Source organism: Delphinus delphis, chromosome 12 (genome assembly GCF_949987515.2).
Source record: "Delphinus delphis chromosome 12, mDelDel1.2, whole genome shotgun sequence".
NCBI classification, from domain to species: Eukaryota; Metazoa; Chordata; class Mammalia; order Artiodactyla; family Delphinidae; genus Delphinus; species Delphinus delphis.
Window position 1 is genome coordinate 88986400 of NC_082694.2, and position 22854 is coordinate 89009253.

The 22854-nt window shown below is 56.0% G+C and overlaps 1 protein-coding gene across 1 annotated transcript in view; it reads left to right on the top strand.

Annotated features, from left to right (window-relative positions):
- PXDN (peroxidasin) overlaps positions 1-22205 on the top strand; it is a 64222-nt gene extending 42017 nt beyond the window's left edge. The window contains exons 10-23 of the mRNA XM_060027172.1: positions 2569-2841; positions 3945-4061; positions 5186-5344; positions 6115-6227; positions 6935-7091; positions 9687-9795; positions 10355-10512; positions 11554-13057; positions 15739-15873; positions 16179-16387; positions 18967-19087; positions 19264-19396; positions 21157-21267; positions 21817-22205. Of these exons, the coding sequence (XP_059883155.1) occupies positions 2569-2841; positions 3945-4061; positions 5186-5344; positions 6115-6227; positions 6935-7091; positions 9687-9795; positions 10355-10512; positions 11554-13057; positions 15739-15873; positions 16179-16387; positions 18967-19087; positions 19264-19396; positions 21157-21267; positions 21817-21936 (3419 nt within the window). The 3' untranslated portion in view covers positions 21937-22205. The remainder of the gene's footprint in view (positions 1-2568; positions 2842-3944; positions 4062-5185; positions 5345-6114; positions 6228-6934; positions 7092-9686; positions 9796-10354; positions 10513-11553; positions 13058-15738; positions 15874-16178; positions 16388-18966; positions 19088-19263; positions 19397-21156; positions 21268-21816) is intronic.
- Positions 22206-22854: the final 649 nt, after the last annotated feature.

A 22854-nucleotide genomic window follows, 5' to 3' on the forward strand; every position in this document is an offset into this window, starting at 1 on the left:
ATTTCTGAAGCTTTTTCTATATTAGTATATTTTGGGTGTTTGTTGTAAACAGCATAGAGCTAGAGTTTTTTTAAAAAACTCACACTGACTTTAAAAACGAGTCCATATACATTTATTGTGGTTAGCAATTCAGATTTATAAATTCTGCCTCTTATTTTGGACAATTTATCCAACCTTTTCTATGTTTCTTGCCTTGTTTTGAAATATTTTTTTTTCATCTTCTATTTCCTACTTCTAGTTTGGAAGTTATATACCTTATTTCTTTTCTGTAAGTGATTATTCTAGAGAAATTTCAAATGCATTCTTAAATTATCAACGTTTACAGTTACTGTCTTTACGTTTGTCTCAACTATAACTACCCACCTTAGTTTCTAGGCTGAGTTCTGTTTTTTTAATGTATAAAAGGTTGTTATGTTGTACTGTTAATGTTTGTCTAGCTGTACCGTGTAATTATCACTTCCAGTTCTTTTTATTTCTTCCTGCATCTCAGCTCTTCCACTGAGGTCACTTTCCTTCTGCCTAACGTAGTGTGAAGTAGACAGCAGGCCTATATGACGGCCCACTTTGGGTTGATAAAGGCTGACATGAGGTTTATTTCTCCCTTCTACTCAGCAGAGGTCCCTGCGGGGGGCTGGGGGGTAGGAGCTGACTTTCTCTTTCTCGTACTGATGGTGGAGCATTTTGGGGACCCGTCCTAGAGTTTTCTGTCTGGCTCTCATCCTGGGGTGTCCTCATCTTTCTATCTCCTAAGGGTCCTACAAGCCACATGTACAATTGCAGGGCCGTGCCAATGCCTCACGATGGGCTTCGCCTTTGGTTCTTGTCCCTGTACGTGGCTCCACATCTCCAGTTTGCCATCCTCTGGAAACGCTAACATTAAATGTCACTTCTGTGTTTTCTATGATCCACTGTTAATTAGATGTGTGATAAGTGGGGTTTAAAAATAAGCAAAAGTATCCGAAGAGCTCTCCTCACGAGGAAGAAATATTTTTCCTTTTTCTTTTCTTTTGTATCTGTAGGAGGTGATGGATATTCACTAAACTTCTTTTGGTAACTACTGTAATTCAAACCACTGATGTAGGTCAAATCATTATGCTGTACACCTTAAACGTATACAGTGCTGTGTGTCAATTATATCTTAATAAAACTGGAAGAAAAAAATAAAGTAGTTTAAAAATAAAAAATAAAAATGAACAAACAAGAAAAGATGTAGAGAAGTCTCTTTCCTGTCTCCTTCCCTGGTCCACGTAATTCCCACCTCCATCCAACCTCTTTCTAGAAAATACTGCCAGTGCCTGCAAGGCCAGGGCTACTTCTTACTTACTGGATGTTAGAGACCTTTCATTTCAACATATGAGGGACTTCCTTACTCTTGCCCTTTTTATGGGTGGTGGCATGGAATCCCATTATCCAGACGAAACATCTGTGTAACCCGTTCCCTTTGGGGTACATGTCACGGGTCTCCTCTCTTTATCCAAAACCCTTTGGGCCAGAGGTGGTTTGAAATGTGGAAACTTGGGGGTTTTTTTCAGAAGGGCCACATGGTACGTAATCCATTTACTGACTTGAACCATCACAGAATCTTGGACAATGCCCCACCCAATCAGTATATAAAATCCTGTAGCAAACTGAGCGGATGTTCACAGTAAGCGGAATAAATGGAGATTGTGAGTAGCCTCGTGCTAGAGAGACCAAGGAAAGAAGTTATGAAAAAATATTTTATTTTTGGATTGGAAAATTGTGAGTCAGGATGTCAGCCTGAAGAAACAACACAGTAATAAAAACCCCTTTTTGTACATATATTGTTTTACAAGCCAGTAAAAAATATTGGGTTGGCCAAAAATTTCGTTTGGGTTTTTCTGTAACATGGAAAGACCCGAACGAACTTTTTGGCCAACCAGGTATCTGTGGGGTACATTCCTAGCAGAGTAATTTCTGGGTAAAAGGGTGAAGGCATTTTTAGTTTTGATGTATGTGGCCATGTTTCTGTCCAGGTGGACCGTGGCAACTTGTGCTACCCCCGTGTGAGAGTTCTGTTTCTTCACGTGCTCGACACAAAAGCTCAGTAATAAGTGTGTGGGTTTTTTTTTCTGGATTTAGAGTTGAAAAATCATCTCATTGTAATCATCATTATAACCATCTCTTTAGAGTATTAATTTGTATTTTTCTTTCAATGAGGGAAATTTGTTATTTCTATATGTTCTAAATACCCTTTAAAAACAATGTTCTATAACCAGTAAGAACTACTAGCAAGGTTTACTGAAAAGACTGACATATACATTTAGAATTTAAAAAAAGTAAGACTTCTGCAGAGTTTGGTCCATGTCTGAAGAAGGAATCAGTCAGTCAGGGCTGCTGATGGTGGTTTGACCTGAGGCCACGGACCCTCTTTGCGGTCTGCACATTTCTTGAAAAAGGAAAGGAGACAAAGTGTGCAATTGTGTTGTTTCTGTTTTACTTATTTTAGACTTTAATAGCTAGAATGAATAGCATGAAAATAGAAACGCCAAGCAAAAACATTTGCTACACTGGAGGATTTTAATTCTGAATCTGTGTTTCCTGTGACAGCTCGCCCTGCTTTTGTAATCCAACCCCAGAACACGGAGGTGCTGGTGGGGGAAAGTGTGACCCTGGAGTGCAGCGCCACGGGCCACCCCCCGCCAAGGATCACCTGGACCAGAGGCGACCGGACCCCCCTGCCCGCTGACCCGCGGGTGAGCATCACGCCGTCCGGCGGCCTCTACATCCAGAACGTGGAACGGGAGGACAGTGGCGAGTACACCTGCTTCGCCTCCAACACCGTGGACAGCATCCACGCCACGGCTTTCATCATCGTCCAAGGTGAGAGCGTCCACGCAGAGGCCCCGGCTCCCCGCAGCCTCCCTGGCTTGCCTTCAAGCCAGCCCCTCCACGGGCTCCGCCTGGTCTTCCAGTCCCGGGTCCTGCTTCATCCTCTCCCATCACATCTGACCTTCGGTGGGACTTGGTGATATGTTTATTTTCCAAGTGCAGGCTTTAGGTGGTCAGAGCTTTAGTTTTCTGCTGTGTTCCCCACGCGAATGTGGGCACGCATGCCAATTCACCAAGGCCTGCGTGTACGGAATCAGTATGTCTTACACACGTCTTGGAATTTCCTTAGGGTCAATTTTTGGACATAGGGTCTGAGAATATGTATAGTTTTAAGACTTAATGCTGTGTGTTTCCAAATTCCTTAATTGACTCTGTAATGAGTTTATGAGTTTTCAAATAAATTGCCCAGCGGGACTTTGGTTAAGAAGCGCTGGGACAACACAGAAGTGTGAAATGCAGAGAATGAGGTCTTTCCTTCTCCTCTGTCCCCACCGGCTTCCTTTGTCCCCCACTCCGCTTCCTCTGTCCCCAGTGGAAGCCACGTCACTAAAAGTTGGTCCTTAATCCGTCCTCTGGCCCTTTCTTTGCACCTCTGACCAAGCAGTCATGTCACTGGTTTTTACCTTTTTTGATTGTGGTGGTTGCTTTTATAAAAATGGAATTATATTGCATATATTATTCTGTAATTTTTTTTCACCCAGTAATAATAAAGTAACTCCTGTCACTATGCACAGTTGCACTAGATGACATTTTATACCATTTGCAAATACTAGTTTAGGTTGAGGAGTGAGGTGAATCTCTTCAGGTCAGGCCCCTTCCAGGAGCTGAAGGGGGTCGTTACCTGTGTTCTGTGTTGTAGCCTCAGTGCTGTTAGATTAAGAGTCTTCTGCACGCTTGTCAGTGTGACGCTGAGAATCGCCAGCGTTTGGTTTCTTCCTTTTCACTTTCCGGCATCTTCCTCTGCTCGGGGTGCTGCACCCACAGTCGGGGTCCTGGTGGGACTCTTGGAGGGCGGGCGGTGTGCCTTCAAAATGGCGTTTTCACCCAAAGCTGTCTCCTAAATGTTGCGTTTCCAACGTCTTTCCCTCCGGAAGCGCTTCCTCAGTTCACCGTGACGCCCCAGGACAGAGCTGTCATCGAGGGTCAGACAGTTGAGTTCCACTGCGAGGCGAAGGGCTACCCACAGCCGGTCATTGCCTGGACGAAAGGAGGTGAGGTGTCGGGCAGGACGGTGACCCACTCCCTCCGTCCTTCCCTTCCTGGGACTCGGACCCCCCGGGCAGGCCGGCGCTGGCTGAACCCGGCGTGACCCAGAGCTGCGGGCACGTCATGTCACGGGCCACCCCCGCACACACAGGACAGGAGACCTGTCCGCACCGAGGGCCTGGATGTCGGGCCCGTCTCCTCCCGAGTAGTCTGGGTCCCGCCTTCAGTGTGCACCGAATTAGCCTCTGGAGCAGAGTTACTAATGTGCAGATAGAACCTTATAGAAACTGGTGGTAGAACACATGTGCCGTATATATGACTTTCTCACTTGAATTCCCAGAGTTCTCTTGCTGCTCCCCAAGAGGTGTTGTGACTTGACCACGTTAACTCCTTGGGTGGGACCCCAGCCGATTTCTCTAGCTGGGAAGCTGCTGGGCGCACAATGTGGGGAAGGCCCAGCCCATCACCCCAGGAGGGTGACAGCAGCCTGGCCGGGAAGGCTGCGGAGAGGCAGGTGCCCACGTTGGTGGACCATCAGGGTCTGCTCTGGAATCGAGGGGGTGACTAGCGCTGGACCAAAGGGCACTACCGTCCCTTCCGCCCCTGAGGGGCCATTTCCAGGGATCCTGGGAGCAACCTGGACGAGAGGAGAGCTCCATGTTTTCGGGAGGAGAGGCTCATTCCTACTTGGGGAGCTGCTTGTCTTCAAGCAGCACCAGCCCCATCCCCTTCCCAGCCCGCGACGCCTTCCCATCCCTCGTCCCCTTTCCACCCCCATCCCTCTGTGCCCAGCCTGGGACCGGCCTCCCCCTGTCTCCGAGTCTGCACACCACCCCGGCTCTTGCTTACTTAGCCCTCGACCCCCTGGTCCCTGCCCCTTGCTCCTTCTCTGGAGAGTCTCGGGGGGGCCGGGTCTGTGTGCTATTTGTCCCTGAACTGTCGCACACGCACAGGTGTGTGACAAAGGCCGGGACGGTGACTCCAGGCCAGATCTGGGGAAGATGAGCTCTGCGACCCCTTTGTCCCTCAGCGAGGGTTCTGCCTGACCCTGAGGCTCCCGTCTCCCACCTCTAAGGCCAGGCTTGTGTCCGTGTATCCCTGGCACTGAGAGTGCATCCCCACCTTGCAGGGAGCCAGCTGTCGGTGGACAGACGGCACCTGGTCCTGTCGTCAGGGACCCTTCGGATCTCGGACGTCGCCCTGCACGACCAGGGCCAGTACGAGTGCCAGGCCGTCAACATCATCGGCTCCCAGAGTGTCACCGCGCACCTGACAGTCCAGGCCCGAGGTAGGCAGTGGTCCCGCACCCCTCCCTGCGACGGACCGTCCCCCAGACGCGCATCCCGAGGCCGTCGTCGTAGCCTGTCTCTCCCGTGTCGGCAGTGAGGACAGTGCAGCATGTGGGACACGGGTCACGTTATGTCACTGTGTCATCCCTGCCTTCCCTGGGGGTGAGCAAGGTGGCTCCGGACCCAGCAGCACCGGCTGACCCGGGAACAGGCCCCCATGTCCTCCTGGACGTGAGGTTCTGCCTCCTGCTGGCCCCGGGTCCCTGTGGAGAGCCGGGAGAGGAAAGCAGGAGGGGTGATGGCCTGGGGGGTGGACGCGGAGGGGGGCTGCCTGCAGAGGGTCCCTGGGGGTCGGGGCCTGGGTCTGCTCCGGTGCTGAGCAGGCAGGACAGTGGGCGGCCCGTGGGTGAGGTCATCAGCTGGTCCCCTGCTTTCTCCCGTCACCAGCTCTTGAGGGGGTCCCCTGCTTTCTCCCGTCACCAGCTCTTGACGATCCCCCAGTTCCTTGGACTTGGCAGCCCCAGGCCGCCCCAAGCAGACCGGAGCCATGCGGACAGACCAGATGCTGCCGCGCAGGTGGAGGCTGGCAGCCCTGGACCGTCCCTCGGTCCCGTCCGGCTCCTGGGCTCCGGCAGCTGCAGCGGGAGCGCTCCGTGCCCTGGGCCTGCCCGGACCGAAGGCGGGGCCTCTGCTCGCCTGAAGCTTTTGGAACAAATCAGGAGTCTCCCGGGTTCTCCACGTGTGTCAGCCCGTGTCCCTTGCCTTGCAGTCACCCCGGTGTTCACCAGCATCCCCAGTGACACGACGGTGGAGGTGGGCAGCAGCGTGCAGCTGCCGTGCAGCTCTCAGGGGGAGCCTGAGCCCGCCATCACCTGGAACAAGGTAAGGGCTGCGGCGTGTGGCTCCCCTGCCCGCTGCTTCTCCAGACCCCCCGTAGCTGGAAGGCAGCCGTGGTGTAAACAAAATGAGACAGACTTTGGACGTGCTCCTTTACGAGTCCTTTTTGGTGACAAAAGCAAAGAAAACCCTTTTGTTGGATCCTTGGTCCCGTAATCACTAGAGAAGGTTCCTGTTGTTTCATTTCTCTCTGTTGTTCTTATTAAGCCCAGTAAAGAAATGAATATCAGTGTTTCATTGCAAGCAGGCGTTTTAATATGGAACTTGTCCCTGGAGGTCGTGCACTGGAGGTCGTGCAGTGGCGCCCCGCGAGGGAGGTGCGGGGTCGCAGGGCCCTGCAGCCTCGGCCTCGCTGGGTGTGGCTCAGGCATCCTGGCTTCTCCCGCACCACCCACCCCCGTACACGCCCAGGAAGGTTGCCGTCTGTGGCCACGCCCCGGCACGCGCACCCCAGAGGTCCAGGGACGTCCCAGAGTGAGGTCTTAAGTTCTTCTGGGTCCTTTGCGAGCAGGTGGGAGAAGTTCATCCCCTTGAATTGGCGTCGGGCGAGCTCCTGCCAGCGTCGGCGGGTCTCAGCACAGCCACCGTGATGGACCCATGAGCGAGGTCCTGGCAGGTGGTGCTCCTCTCCAGGGCAGATGCCTCTGCTCCGCAGTCTGACCCCACCGTTTCTTCCATTTATCTTGCTGCAGGATGGGGTCCAGGTGACAGAAAGCGGGAAATTCCACATTAGCCCCGAGGGCTTCCTGACCATCCACGACGTGGGGCCTGCGGACGCCGGCCGCTACGAGTGCTCAGCCCGGAACACGATCGGGCAGGCGGCGGTCAGCACGGTGCTCAGCGTGCACGGTGAGCCCGCAGCACCGACGCTCCCCGCGCGGTTGGAGGCGACCGAGGAGAGCAGGGAGCTTGGGGGTTTGGGCGTTATCTGAAGACAGCACAGCCCAACCTTGCAGGGAGGTGGGCGGGGTCCAGTGAGGCACAGCCGTCCTTCCTCCTGCTGCTGTAGGCGCTGCAGGCCGATGTGGTCGTGCCCTTGGCGATCTTGCCTCGCTCTGGGTTTCCTGGTTGGTTTAGTGGTCACCCAAACCCCCTCAAATTCTACAGCATGTCATTTACGGTCACCATGTGGCAAAGCACAGACGTAGTCACTGCTGTGAAAGAATCCCGGCCCCTTCACTCTGTTTCTCTCTGTTCTGGGTGTGTGTGGCCTTGTGCGGTCCTGGCGTGTATTGAGTCTTCATTTTAAACCCCCAGATAATCAAGGACCGTTCCCTTCCCTGGATCTGGTTGGTGTCCCTAGAGCCAGGTGTTCCCCGGCTCTGTGCCGGCCTGCAGAGCTCACCCAGGGCATCCCCTCCAGCCCCCCCACCTGGTCCATCCAGGTGTCACCTCCACCTTTCTGACACTCCATGTGTTCTGGGCCAACAGGGTAAAATGCACAGCCTGTAGCTTGGCATAAAGTCTTTTTAAAAAAATATTTTATTCATTTATTTGGTTGCGCTGGGTCTTAGTTGCAGCTCGCGCGCTCCTTAGTTGCGGCACGTGAACTCTCAGTTGCAGCGTGCGTGTGGGATCTAGTTCCCTGACCAGGGATTGAACCCGGGCCCCCTGCATTGGGAGTGTGGAGTCTTTTAACCACCGCTCCACCAGGGAAGTCCCTGCATAAAGTCTTACAGTTCGACCCAGACCTGCACTTTGTCTCCAGCTCTCTCTGTGGCCCGCTTTCACCTGCCACCCCCCGGCACAGAAAGCCTGAGTTCTTGGGTAACAGAGCCTCCACACCCAGGCCCCTCCTCTGGACGATCCCCCAGTTCCTCCCACAGGAAACATCCTCCACCTGCATGTGCGTTTTTGCCTTTTCCACTTTAATCACCTAATCTGCCTTCCCCGAGGACTGGTGAGCCTCAGACCTGCCTGGGTCTGGTTAATTTATATGCCGACGCCTCACACCCCATACTCCACACTCCCTGCACGGTGCCTGGAGCCTGTGGGCACCTGCAGACAGCAGTAAAGGCGAAACTGGAAACCTTTTTTTTTGAGGGGGGAAATGTTAAATGACCTTATTTTCCATTATATTAGAGTGTGAAGTGATTATAATTAAATTGGTGAATCTCCTGACTTAGAAACAGTGTTTTCTCAATTAATGTTTATTTTTATACTTGAAAAATAATGTTACTTTAACATGAATTAGTTACGCATGAAGTTTAAAAATAATCTCCCACCCATAATCCCACTCCCCAAAAATAACCACCCGGAACATTTTAGTGAATTTCCGTTACCCCTTTTCTAAGGCATATAAGTAAGTGTTTTGGGATGATTTTTCTGTGATCGTTGCTTGAAGAAAAACAAAGTCAGTTTAAATCATTGGTAGTAATGAAATATTAGGGTAATACAATTACGTAAGATTGTTCTGTCCGTTTGTCTAACACATGACATAAAAATACTAGCTTCTAAAAATTAGTACATTGGGGCTCTGTTTGAGATCGGTGTCAGGAGGGCATATGTCCCAGTCTGGAGGGGGATGTATTCCAGGAGGGAGGGGTGTGTATCCCAGAACCAAGTGAAGGCAACATTTCAATAAGGACATTATCAGCCGTGTCAGGTTTTCTAGAAGGTCGAGTATTTTGAAGGCAAAGGATACCGTTTATTAAAATGCATGCTGTTGGTGACCTGGCATGAGACATTTTGAAAAATAAAGATAAAAGATTGGTTGGAACAAGGTTATTTTATTTAGCAACTCTAAACGCTAGAAAAATGTCAGTATTAAGTGAAAAAGGAATGAAAAGAGGAAAGTAGAAAGGGAGCCGTAGCTTCAGAGGTGTCAGGTGTGTCCGAGGGTGCCTGAGTGCGCGTGAACATACGTGCACGCGTGTATAGTTGTGTGTGCATATATGGCCACGTATGCGTGTGCACATGTGGTCATGTGTGCGTGCCCACATGCACACATGCTGGGTGTAAGAACGTCTGATCCTTCCTTTGGGGGATACGGTGAAGGGAGAGCAGAGGCTCGGGAGGGTGGGCGGGCAGAGATCCAGCACCCAGGCAGGTTGACCTCTGATGGGAGGAACACAGAATCCACCGGAAATTAAAGCACCACACTCGCCGCCCAGCAGGGCAGCTGCTCTGGCGGGTGGGCCTGAGTCAGCGCCTCCCCTGTTGGGCGATGCTTTGGTAGAAGAACTTCAGTGTTTTAAGTTACAACTACCTTGTCCTTTTATGGGGCATCCCATGATTTAAAAAATTAAGCGTCTGCAACTTCCATACAGTTTGAAAACAGCTTCTCGTAGAATTTGTGATGACATAACTTAAGGTTCGGTGTGAAAAGTAGAAATAACATTGGAGAAAAGTGTGCCTCAGTCTAAGTGACGTAGAGGCTAGACATTATTCTCTGACTCACTTGTGTGCACGTTTTCCGGTGACTTGCGACCTCGCATTTCCTAGTTCCCGATGTCAGTAGGAACGGGGACCCATTTGTAGCCTCATCCATTGTTGAAGCAATCGCGACGGTGGACAGAGCCATAAACTCCACGCGGACGCACTTGTTTGACAGGTATTTGCAAAGGCGGGCGGGGCTTCAGAGGGTGATTCTCGGACGCAGTTTTCACCGGTTTGATGGGAACAAAACACGGTTTTAATTTGAAAATCAATAAACAGTGTTGGTGTTAACTTTGCTGGGGGTTAAGATAACAGAAAGATGCTCCTTTCCAAGTAGAAACTGAACTATGATTCACAAATAGAACATTTAAACCATTTTTTGACTCATTATTTTGGCTTGTTACTCAGTGACTTGGCAAAAACAAAGTATTTCCTAAGCCCTTCGTGCATTTGTTCATCTTGGCAATTCTAGCGTGTTTTTTCTGCATTTGAACTGAGATAGTATATTGGTGTTTTTTTCTACTGACGTAATTAATTATTTGTTTTTAGTGTCTTTTGGTTTTGTTCGTTTGTTTTGTTGCCTTCCGCTTGGGATGAGTAAGGTACGATACCTTGTGTCTGTAGAAACGTAGCCACAGAAGTATTTAAGAGCGATAATTCTCCTTTGGGCGCGAGTGACCTTTGTTCTCAGTCATCTGTTCCGTTCTTCCCTTTTCTTCCCGAACACCCGCTAGCCGGCCCCGCTCCCCGAACGACCTGCTGGCCTTGTTCCGGTACCCACGGGACCCCTACACTGTGGAGCAGGCCCGGGCCGGGGAGATATTCGAGCGGGCGCTGCAGCTGATTCAGGAGCACGTGCAGCACGGCCTGATGGTGGACCTGAACGGAACGAGTCAGTACCCAGGCGGGGTCCACACCCCGCAGATCCCTTCCCCATGACGACGTCCAGCCTGTCGGGTCCGGGGTCTGTGATGATCACGGTCACGTGCGGGTGGCCTTGAGCTGGGACAGTCCTGTGGCTCCCCAGGTCTGATGGGAGACCCAGCGGTGACCTGACATGTGCTCAGCACGGGTGGTCGTGCTGTCCTGGCCCCCGGGCTCTGACCATCGGGGCCTCTGGACCAAGGAGAGCCCCTCGGAGGCCGTGGGTCCAGGTTGGGGCTGTTAGAGAGGACGCTGATGGAGCCCCAGCAGGTGCCGCGCAGATGGCGAGGGTGAAGCCACCAGCTCCTCTGCCCGCTGCAGGGCCCCGCCCGAGCCTCTGCAGGGCCGGAGGGGGATTAGCGCCCAGACAGTGTTTAGGAGGAAGCGTTTTCCTTGCTGACCCTTCAGCCGTTCAGGACTTCTCAGGGTGGCTGTGACACAGCAGGCGTGCCAGCCTCGCCCTTCTCTCTGGGGAAGCGGGAGATGCCAGGCTCTCGGGTCTGAGCCCGCCGCCAGGTGGCGACGGCAGCCCAGTGTCCTGTCCCTGCAAAGCTCCTCTCTCGTGCAGGCCTCCAGCGCTTGCGTGTCTGACTGCTGCTCCCCCAGCCTGGGAAATGTCACCTCCGTCTCTTTACTGCTTCCCTATGGGGGTGCTTGGGACGCTGTCCTCTGCAGAGGCGAGCTGCCACCTGTCTTCTTTAAACGTACATGGGCGTCGGTCCCGAAGGGAGAAGCGAGATGCGTGGTGACCACCCCGCGGCCATGTGGGGAGCGTGGGCCCTGCATGTGGAGCCCCAGGCGCCGGGTCTGGGGGAGCGTGGAGCGGGAGCTGGTGTGCCAGGTCCTTCCCAGGCTTCCCTGTGGGAGCTTCCTCACCTCCCTGCTTGTTCTCTGCCGGGTCCCGGCGCTGCTGTTTGGTCCGGCAGGCCCAGCTGGCAGGGGCCCCGGGACAGCGCTCGTGCCCGCCTGGTGCCCGGGCTGCTGAGGTGTGTCTCCACCTTCTGTCCAGGTTACCACTACAACGACCTCGTGTCCCCGCAGTACCTGAGCCTGATCGCCAACCTGTCGGGCTGCACGGCCCACAGGCGTGTCAACAACTGCTCGGATATGTGCTTCCACCAGAAGTACCGGACGCACGACGGCACCTGCAACAACCTGCAGCACCCGATGTGGGGCGCCTCGCTGACCGCCTTCGAGCGCCTGCTCAAGGCCGTGTACGAGAACGGCTTCAACACGCCCCGTGGCATCGACCCGGGCCGGCACTACCACGGGCACCCGCTGCCCATGCCCCGCCTGGTGTCCACGGCCCTCATCGGCACCGAGGCCATCACCCCGGACGAGCAGTTCACCCACATGCTCATGCAGTGGGGCCAGTTCCTGGACCACGACCTGGACTCCACGGTGGTGGCCCTGAGCCAGGCCCGCTTCTCCGACGGGCAGCACTGCAGCTCCACGTGTAGCAGCGACCCGCCCTGCTTCTCGGTGGCCATCCCCCCTGATGACCCGCGCGCGCGCAGCGGGGCGCGCTGCATGTTCTTCGTGCGCTCCAGCCCGGTGTGCGGCAGCGGCATGACGTCGCTGCTCATGAACTCCGTGTACCCCCGCGAGCAGATCAACCAGCTCACCTCGTACATCGACGCCTCCAACGTCTACGGCAGCTCCGAGCACGAGGCCCGCGCCATCCGCGACCTGGCCAGCCAGCGGGGCCTGCTGCGCCAGGGCATCGTGCAGCGCTCGGGCAAGCCGCTGCTGCCCTTCGCGGCCGGGCCGCCCACCGAGTGCATGCGCGACGAGAACGAGAGCCCCATCCCCTGCTTCCTGGCTGGCGACCACCGCGCCAACGAGCAGCTCGGCCTGACCAGCATGCACACGCTGTGGTTCCGCGAGCACAACCGCGTGGCCACCGAGCTGCTGGCGCTGAACCCGCACTGGGACGGCGACACCGTCTACCACGAGGCCCGCAAGGTGGTAGGGGCGCAGGTGCAGCACATCACCTACCGGCACTGGCTGCCCAAGGTGCTGGGCGAGGTGGGCATGAAGATGCTGGGCGAGTACCGTGGTTACGATCCGGGCGCCAACGCCGGCATCTCCAACGCCTTCGCCACGGCCGCCTTCCGGTTCGGGCACACGCTGGTCAACCCGCTGCTACAGCGGCTGGACGAGAACTTCCAGCCCGTGGCGCACGGCCATGTGCCGCTGCACAAGGCCTTCTTCTCCCCGTTCCGCATCGTGAACGAGGGCGGCATCGACCCGCTGCTCCGTGGCCTGTTCGGCGTGCCGGGCAAGATGCGCGTGCCGTCCCAGCTGCTCAACACGGAGCTCACCGAGCGCCTCTTCTCCATGGCGCACACGGTAGCGCTGGACCTGGCCGCCATCAACATCCAGCGCGGCCGCGACCACGGCATCCCGCCCTACCACGACTACCGCGTCTACTGCAACCTGTCGGCCGCCCACACCTTCGAGGACCTGAAGAACGAGATCAGGAGCCCCGAGATCCGGGAGAAGCTGCAACGGTGGGTGTGGGGGGACAGCCCAAGGGGGTCGTGGCCCCTGGATTTGAGTCTCTGTGCAGCCTTGGGGGTGGGGGGCACGTGGAGACGGGGAGGGGGCAGGTTGAGGCTTGACTTCAGAGATGAGGGGCCCTGTCCGGCGGGCCTGATGGGAGGGGTGTGGAGGGATGAGGTCGTCGGGCAGGACGAGACTGGCCCGCGGGCGCTTCGGGGAAGAGACCCTGCTGCAGTCTTGGGAGCCGGAGCGCCAGCCCTTGGCGCCGCAGGATGGGCGGGCCCCCAGCTATGAGGCTTTGTCCGGAGTCCTCTCCCTAAACCCGCTATCCCCCAGACCCGGGCCCCTCGCCCGTCCCCTGCACCCCCGTCCGTCACAGGCAGCAGCCTCCCCGCTCCTGGGAGAGGGCTCACTGGGCCGGGGGCACGGAAGTGGAGGACGCCCAGCGCGCGGGGCAGGGCCCCTGGAGACCCCCGGGCAGCCCCTCCTCCGTGGGCCCGCAGAGGCCAGGGCCGGCCCTGTCAGGCCACGAGGGGCCGGCGTCTGGCGGGACGGGGCTTCCTGCCTGTAGCGGCTGCCTCCTCCCCGGGATCTCTGCGTCCAGATCGCTGCTCAGACAGGGTCCTCACGACTCCCCCGCCCCCGCCCCTCGTGTCCAGGCTGCCCTGGCTCCTTAAGTCCTGTTTTTCTCGTTAATTGTTCTAGTCTCTCTGGGGGGGTCTTTAATGGAAATAACCACTCACTAGAGTTTTCCCACAAGGGTCCCCTGTAGCCCGCTGGTCACTGTGTACTTGCAGTATGTTTTCCTATTTGAAAGAACGGCTTTGAAAAGGAAAAGTGCTTCTCTGTAAAGGCCCACGTGGGTCGTTTTCTGGACGCTCCTGCTCACTAGGAGGTAAATCGCTGATGCTTCGGTCACACGCTTGACACTGCGGTTCAGGCGTGTTCTTTAGGGCCTGGCCTGCGCCTTCCGGAGAAAATGACTCTTACTCGTAGTTTATCGCAGGTTGTGACTAAGTGAGCGTCACGCTCTACAGTTGAAGATGTTCCGGTGTTTGTTTACATAACAGTGTCAGGTTGCCCGCTACGTAAACGCACGCTGCCCCGGTACAGAGACCTTTGTGGCACGGGCTGCTCAGCTAGGGTGTGTGGACTGTCTGTGTTCTTTATGCTTGAATATCCTCCGTTGTTCTTGTCCAGACTGACGAGATCACTTTCCTGGTGTTCCTTTCCTTTGCCCAGCGTCCGTCAAAGCCATCTGCTCCCCAGCTCAGCGCTGCTGGGGGCTGGGGGCCCTGGACCTCGAGTTCCAGGGACCCTGGGGAGGCGGTCAGTGTGATCCACCCCCAGGAGAGTCGCGCGCTTACCCGCTTCTGCGTCAGGCCTGACTCACCGAGTGGGGATGAGACAGGTGCCCGGGCAGAGTGACAACACAGGACAGTGCGTCCCAGCTGTGGGACAGTGACGCTGTCAGGGAAGAGAGGCTTTTAGACGGGGCTTAAGGGGGCGTGTGCTCGCACCTGTGTTAGTGGCATCCGATCAGATCTGTCCATTTCTGGGTGCACAGCGAGGGGGAAGTGTGGCCTGTTCTGGGGGGCTGTGAGCAGGAGGGTGCCCTGCTTCGGTCTGGGGTCTGCGGGGCCCACCTGTGTGGCCAGTCACCCAGGGGTGGGGGGCAGACGGAAGGGGGCCCTGCCCAGGAACGGGGTGTCTCCTTTGGGAAAAGCCCCTGCAGGCGGAGAACCAAACTCGCAAGGCTCTTTCTGACTGTGTTTCCATCTGAACTAAAGTTCAGTGTGAACGTCCTCGAACTTGTATAAAGTTCAGTGTGAACGTCCTTGAACTTGGGGAGAGCGAGGATGGCGTGTCCTCGGACTGAATGCCCTTCCGGCAGCTTCGCGCTCACCCTGCTCCTGAGAGGGGGAGCGCTGAGGACGGCCCGCACGGCCCTGTCCGCAGTCAGCACCCCTAGTCCAAGCAGGTGGAAAAGGCGTCTCGGTTACAGGATGAACTTAAAAGGCCCAGTGGAGCTTTGGGTGGCAGCTGGAACGAAGCCATTAGCGTCTGCCCAGGGTGTCGGGAGAGATCAGATAAGAATGATGTTAGAGAAGTTGTCAGCTCTTTGCTTGGAAGCATTTATTTCTAAGGAATTGGAAGAATTTGATGAAAAAGTTTGTTCTTGGACATTCAGACCTTGCTGTCTTAGTCTTTTGTGCGATTCCTACTTAGTGAGTAGTTTCTTCACAGCAAGTGTGTTTTCAGTGTACGGCAGGATCCCAGTATTGTTTTGAAAACGTGTCTTTAGCTGTGTATGTAGCTTATTCTTCGTATGTATCAATGACAAAAACACTGGAAGGGTTTCCAGTAAATGTCAAGTTGTCTCTGAATAGGCAGGAAAGGTGTGGTTTTAATTTCCTTCCTTGTGTTTTCTTGGCTTCTCTAAGGTTTGTATAATAAATATATCCGTGTGTGTATTTTATCATGCGTATATAAACGGGAAATAGGAACACCTCTTTAAAACATAATGGATAGACGCTTTAAAGAAATAAGTGGGTTTTACTAAGTGAAGACCTGAATAACGTCAAATAATGATAAAGAAGCCACGAGGGTTTTATCTTCCGCTAGTTGCTGTGCTCTTCACCAGGTACGGCTTTGCTCAGTGAATTGAAGGCTCTGCTTGGTCTCGTAGGTTGTACGGCTCCCCGCTCAACATCGACCTGTTTCCCGCCCTCATGGTGGAGGACCTGGTCCCCGGCAGCCGCCTGGGGCCTACCTTGATGTGTCTGCTGAGCACGCAGTTCAAGCGCCTACGGGACGGGGACAGGTAAATGCAGATGCACGTGCCGCCAGGTAATTCGGTAGGTGGCCGTGTGCCGGCAGTGTTTCTGGAAGGTGGCCTGTGCTGGTCCATCAGAGGAGCTGCCCCTGCTGACGTCAGTGCAGGTTTCTTGGTCTTCGTTTTTTGAGTGGCTCACAGTAACGTTTGAGTCCATTTTTAAGTGGTAACCTAATTGAGCCACTTACGTCTCATCACTGGCGAAACTGAGTGTGGGGAATATTTTAACCAGCCCCCTGGGCTTTTCCGTGTCGTGTTTTCCCTGAGCTTCGCTCTCGTTCTGGGGAACGCAGGTTGTGGTATGAGAACCCGGGGGTCTTCACCCCCGCCCAGCTCACGCAGATCAAGCAGACGTCGCTGGCCCGGATCGTGTGCGACAATTCAGACAACATCACGCGTGTGCAGAGGGACGTGTTCCGAGTGGCCGAGTTCCCCCACGGGTACAGCAGCTGTGACGAGATCCCCCGGCTGGACCTCCGCGTGTGGCAAGACTGCTGTGAAGGTGGGCGTCCCGGGGCCCTGCTGCTCACCGGGGTCCGTCCTCCTTCACCGACAGTTTGGGTGGAAGCTTAATGCCCGCTAACGCACGGGCTGGAATCGGCACAGCAGTGAGAACACGAAACGGGCGGCTCTAGGGGTCACTGTAAATTCTGGAGTGTCCATACCGAGCAGTACTGTGGAACCCGAGGATAACTAAAGTCATGGTTTTGAAGAATTTGTAATGCCAAGAGATAGGAGTTAGCAATGAGAACCACTAAGTAAAAGAAACAGACAGCAAAACTTTAATGAGCTTAGCTCCCAGCTTTTCTTTAAAACCTATCACACGTCTGCATTTCATAGCCTGCCTGTCTGTCCCCGCAGATAAAATATGAACAAGAAACAGATCGCAAAGCTTGCCAGACATCAAATTTAATTTTAAAACTGCGTGCTGTGTGTTCTCAGTGTCCAGAAGAGCTTGTGTAAGCAGAGAAACGTGCCATAAATCCCCTCCTGAGGAAGTGGAGAGTGTGACAGGCGGCTGCGTGGCGGCCTCACCCAGGCACCTGGGAGCCCGTGAAGGCGGCGCTGCCTGTCCTGCCGCCGCGGCTGTTTCTGGATGCGCCGTCCGGGCGGCTCCTACGCAGCATTCCCGAGCCGGGTCGTAGCTAACCTCGACGGCACGTTCTCGTTTGAACATAATTTTGGTTTCGTTCCAACTGTGATCAGAGACCCAGGGAACATTGCAATGGGGGGAACATTGAGGACCCATTCTGGGTAACCCCGCTCTTGTGGTGAGGAAATGGGGCCCCGAGCCTGGGGCAACACCACGGGCCACAGAGCCCCTGCAGGTGAGGTGGGCAAGGAGGGCCCAGAGCCCCGGCCCCCGGCCCTCCGCCTTCGGCTGGCGATGGACACCAGGTGCAGAAACCGGTTTTCTTTCGCACCTCGTTACTTCCGCAGGAATAGCCCTGGCCAGGTTGTTCTCCCTAGTAGTTAATTTTGATGAGCTGTTATTTCGTGAGTAGGTATTGAAATCTGGGTCGATGCACGTTGTGAGTGAGTGAGAGTGTCTGCTGCGATTCTGTGTCTGTGGCCTCTCTCTGCGCGTACGTATGTACGTAACCGATACGTGGGGTACATAACACGTTAAATATAACGAATACGATTTGCAACGTTGTAGGAGAATCCACGTAAAAATTAAAATTTTGCTCGCTGCATGCCCAAGTTTCCAAAGCGTTAATTTCTGATTTTTATAGCTGTTGGGAACTTGGTGTTTTTTTTCGCTTTTTTAAAAAAATATTCTGACTAGTATATTAAGGTCACAACAGTTTTCCACACACGTGGCAGAGAATTTGATTCTTGTGTTTGCAGACGGTTGTTCTCTTTGAAAATCATTGGAAAAAGCCAGTCTTTCTTTTCAGATACAGAATCTTCATTTTCTGATAACTTTGCCAGATGGATTCCCTGTAGCTGCTTAGAAAGGAACAGAGACAGGTTTTCTGGGTTTTGCTGCAGAAACCCGAAGTCCTCTGAGAGCCCGAGTCTTGGATCCAGGCTCTGTCCTGTGTGCCACAGCCCAGAGCTAGAGCCTGAGTCTTGGATCCAGGCTCCGTCGTCTGTGCCTCGTTCCAGAGCCTTTTCTTGCTTCCGCTGGACAGTCAGAGGCTTAGGCACCTGGCACAGTTTCCAGCATCCTTTCTTCTGGATTCTTTTCCTCTTAGAAATAGCAGGCATAGCCCTCAGCTGACAAAACTTAAAGAATGCTCTATAAACTTTATCTGTTTTTATTTTAGTCCAGAAGCCATATCTAAAAAGTGGTGGGAAAAAAAGAGTTATGGTTTGACAGAACCAAATGTCGGTAGCTGTTATCGACACCTCAGTGTTTATAAAAGACTCACTTACAGGCTTCCCCAGTGGCGCAGTGGTTGAGAGTCCGCCTGCCGATGCAGGGGACACGGGTTCGTGCCCCGGTCCGGGAGGATCCCACATGCCGCAGAGCGGCTGGGCCCGTGAGCCATGGCCACTGAGCCTGCGCGTCCGGAGCCTGTGCTCCGCAACGGGAGAGGCCACAGCAGTGAGAGGCCCGCGTACTGCAAAAAAAAGACTCACTTGACCCAAACTTCTTTAACCTTCATCTCTTAATTGTGTATTTGTTTAATCCAAGTACGAAACCTGCACACGTGAGAAACCTAAGAAACTGCCCTTGGGAGGATGCGTGTCTTTTTCTCTTGACCAAAGTTAGGAATTTCAGCCTCTCTGCGAGGACTGATGAGTCACGGAGAGGAAGACACACACATGCACACGCTTTTGAGATCACTGTAGAAGTTACTGAAACAGTGCCAACCACTCCCGTGTGGGCAGCACAGCAGGCGCATGCCCCACCCGGAGGAGGGTGTCGTCGGGGGGCAGCACTGGGGGTCGGGGGGCTCCAGGCCGCTCACCTGGGGTGGGGAGGGGAAGGGGAGTGGGGACAGTGCCTCCAGCGCTGCCGACCTCAGCGCCCCGCGTGTCCTGCGGGAAGGACAGTGATACTTGCCGAGCTGTCCTTAACGTCCCCTTCGTGGGACTCGAGACCCTAACGTGTCTGCGCTTTGCCTGCAGACTGCAGAACCCGGGGACAGTTCAACGCGTTTTCCTACCACTTCCGAGGCAGGCGGTCCCTTGAATTCAGCTACCGGGAGGACGAGCCAGCCACGGATGCGGGGCCTGGGAAGATGCCAAGGTACGGCCGAGCCCCGCCGGGACCTGGGACCGTGCACCCTGCCAGCTGGCCCTTGGGTGTGGGGGGGGGGGTGCCTCAAGGGCACCCATGCAGCCGCTCCACGCGCCCCGCCCTCGGGCCTGGGAGCCGCACACCCCTTGGCTGTGTCCTGAGTCTCCCTTGCTTCTCCCAAGCAGCGCCGGGATGCCCGGGACGAGGCCCAGTAACGCCTCGGCCACCGCCTTTGAGCGCCCACCAGTAGCAGGGACCAGCGACTTCCGGGAGTTTGTCCTGGAGATGCAGAAGACCATCAGGGACCTCAGGAAGCAGGTTGGGCGCCCCCATCCTCACCTCCCCGGCCTGCCCGGCCCCTCTCCACCCTTGGGCCCGGTGTGCGTTTCTCCCGTGACGGTGAAGGGAAGGTGCTGCCCACATACCCCTGGTCCTCGGCCCGGGAGCCTCCAGGGAGGTCACTTTTGTCTCTGCCCTTCTTTCTGGCTTGGCTCCAGCTGGGCCGCATTGAGCTGCCCTTGGACCTCCTGGGACCGGGGACCCTCGGCCGTGGGCTGCCCACTGGCGCGTTGGGTGAGGGGCGCGGGTTCCCTCCGAACACTGGCTGTGAGGGGCTCCGGGTCAGGGCCACGCAGAATTCAAACCTCAAGTCCTGCCCAAAGCCTCCTCTTCAGGGATGACTGTTAAGCCTCTGCTCCCGGGGGGATCAGGAAGTTTTGGTGGAGGTCGGGTCCCCTTGGGCGCCGGAAGGGCACCGGCACATCTGTACTCTGGGGCTCTTCCCTGGGGATCTGCAGGGTTTGCAGACCTCCGCACCCCGCCCCTGCCGTGTCTGCGCGGGGGTCTCAGCGTGATGTCACCTAAGTGGGAGTGAAGAGTGAGATCTCAGGTTAATGGGATGCATGCAGAGGGTCCCAGTGAGAAGGGCTTCTCGTGCTGTGGAACATTCCAGAGACAGGCCTGCGAGTGGGGGATCTGTGGTGCAGGCCACGTCCTGCTTCTGGGGATCTCAGTCCGCGGGCTTGGAAGACGTTTGTATCTTCCGGGGAGAAGTGCGCCGGCTGCCCTGCATCTGCTCTGTGCTTGCCCTGTAGCTTCTCCTCCCGCCTAGGGGTCTGGGGACAGAGTTGACAGCCTCAGGTGCTAACAGACTCGCCACGGTTGGTGGGGGGAGTGGGGGGAGGACTGACCTACCCCAGCTGGCCTCCCGCTGGGTTCAGGGCCCGGACAAGAAGCCCTTTGCCTGGAGCTGGAGACAGAAAACCCAAGCAGACCCTGAGTTAGCCGCACAGCGTGCCCAGGGTGGGGCTGCACCCTCGGATGAGTGTCCAGGGCCAGACGGCTGACCCCTGATCCCTGAGAGTCCACAAGGAGCGGCAGAGAGGCCCGGTCGCTCTGCGCACATGGGTCAGGCTGACCAGACGGGGATGCAGGACGGGGCGGTGAGAGGCTGGCCACCCCACGCCCGGCGGTGCCCGTCCCACACCTCGTTCATGAGTCAGCTGAGACTCGGAAAACCCGAACGATGGTGGGCTAAATAAACGAGGTGGAAGTTTGCTTTCCTCTCACGTATCCCAGAGGGAAATGGGCCGGGGCTGCCGGACCCTCCACGGTGCAGAGGCCCCAGCGTTTCCAGCCCCCGCCACCCCGTCAGCGCCTCCCTCCCAGCAAGAGGGTGGCCCCAAGCTGGGGCCGGTGTGCGTCGGGGTCAGCAGCCGGTCACAGCCCAGAGCTCCTTTGAGAAGCTGGTGCAGAATGCTCTCGTCACCCAGTCCTGTGTCGGCATTCTCTTTGCTTCTTTCTAAGGTTTCTCTTCTCTTCTTTACCGACTACTCACCGTCCTTACAGTCCATGCACTTCTGGCCTCAGACACGGCGGAGGTCAGGCTGTTGTCATGGAGCTTTTGGACAAACAGCTACCAGCTGCCTAACGAGTAAATCTGAGGTTCCAGGAAAGTGCTTTAGACATTCACCTCGGTCCCCGTTCGTCGTGAGGCATCGTTTCAAGTGAGGGAGCAGGTGCGCGGTACCCAAGCTGCCCGCTGCGTCCCGGTGACCAGCGCTTCTGCTTTGCCGCAGATAAAGAAACTCGAGTCTCGGCTCAGCACCGAGTGCGTGGATGCAGACGGCAGCTCGCGCGCGGACGGTACCACATGGAAACGGGATCCCTGCACCGTCTGTGAATGCCGCGTGAGTGTGGATGCCGCGGGGGACCCGGGCAGGCAGCAGGGCCGTCAGGGAGCTCAGCTGTGGGGTCCCCTCCCACGTCCCTTGAGAACTCAGGGCTCTTCCCCCAGAGCCGTTGCTGAAGGTCGACACGGACATCACTGCCCCTGGTCAGCGCGGGGCTGTCCACACTGTTCTCGGTCCTGGAGCAAGTGGACCGAGGGGGCAGTGGTGGCCGCAGGGGAGAGGGGCCTGGCCGCTGCCCAGGCTGGGCGGGAGTTTTGGGGCGGGGCTGGGAGCCAAGGACGGGAGGGCGGCGGCGGGTCGGTGCACATGGGGAGGGGACTTCGTCCCCTGGCCCTGGAGGAGCAGGGGTCCGTCCGGTGTCCCTGGTGGTTGTCAGGTTTGGGCAGAGCCCTGTCCTCCCAGCTCCTCTCTAGCCGGACCTCTTCCTGGTTGACACCCAGGGACGTGATCCCGGGGTCCCCAGTGGGAGGTCAGAGCTGGGGGTGGGGTGAGATACAGGGGCCGGGTCCCCAGGACTTACGGGCTCGGGCGCCGTCTCTCCTCCAGGACGGGCAGGTCACCTGCTTCGTGGAGACTTGCCAGCCGGCCGATTGTCCAGCACCCGTGAGGGTCGGCGGGGCCTGCTGTCCTGTCTGCCCGGGAGACTCCATGGGGAAGAAGCCCTGAGTGCCTCTGAGCCCTGAGCTTCCCCCTCGTCCCCTGGAGAGCGAGGCCGGAGCGGGCAGTGCAGGGGACAGGGCACAGCGAGGCCGGGACGTCTCGGGGCCACGGCACGGAGCCGTGTCGGAACTCGCCCAGGGGGCTCAGGCCGGAGTGCTCGCCAACAGACCACGGAGCAGACACGTGTCCTAACTTCATGTTAGACTTCTCAGGTTTTTATTTAATTTTTTCTAAATGAAAAATTGGTGCTACTATTAAATTGCACGATTAAATCATTGAGGCTCCTAACTTGATTTCACCTAATGTCACCGTTTCTTCTCAACTGAAAGTTAGTCCCGCCTGGTTCTGGTACCAGGAGCTTGCAGAGTGGAGCCGCCAGAGGAGGGACACGGGATTGGAAAGAAACTCAGTCTCTGGCACACGGAGCAGTGTCTGCGGAGCGTGTTGGGTGACTGGTCTGGGCAGTGAGCACATCCCCCCAGCCCCGGCCCTTGGCAGCTCCCAGGGCATCACCTGGACCCACAGGGCGGACGACCCCGCCGCCTGGAGCAGCAGCCCATCCTGCGGCTCCCGACTCCTTCGCCCGGGATTGGAAGGTTTTTCAGCCGCGTTTAGAACAGGTCTGCGTTCACCTGTAACTTGCACGCACGCTGGCTGGTGTGGACCAGATGTGAAAACCCTCCGCTCCACGCCGCGGTACCTACTGACCTGCGCGGCCAGCGTTAGCCGTGGCCAGCGCGTGCTCTGTCCCACCAGAGCCCACGGGAGGGCCACAGTGCTCTAGATTCTTCTTCCAACGGGAGGAGTTCGAATGTTGGGACCTTTCTAACTTCAGGTTGTGTGAGTGCATTGAAGAAAAACGACCAATCCCTATACCTCGTTTCCGTTTTCACAGCGTGTGATGTTTGATGAAATTTCGCCCGT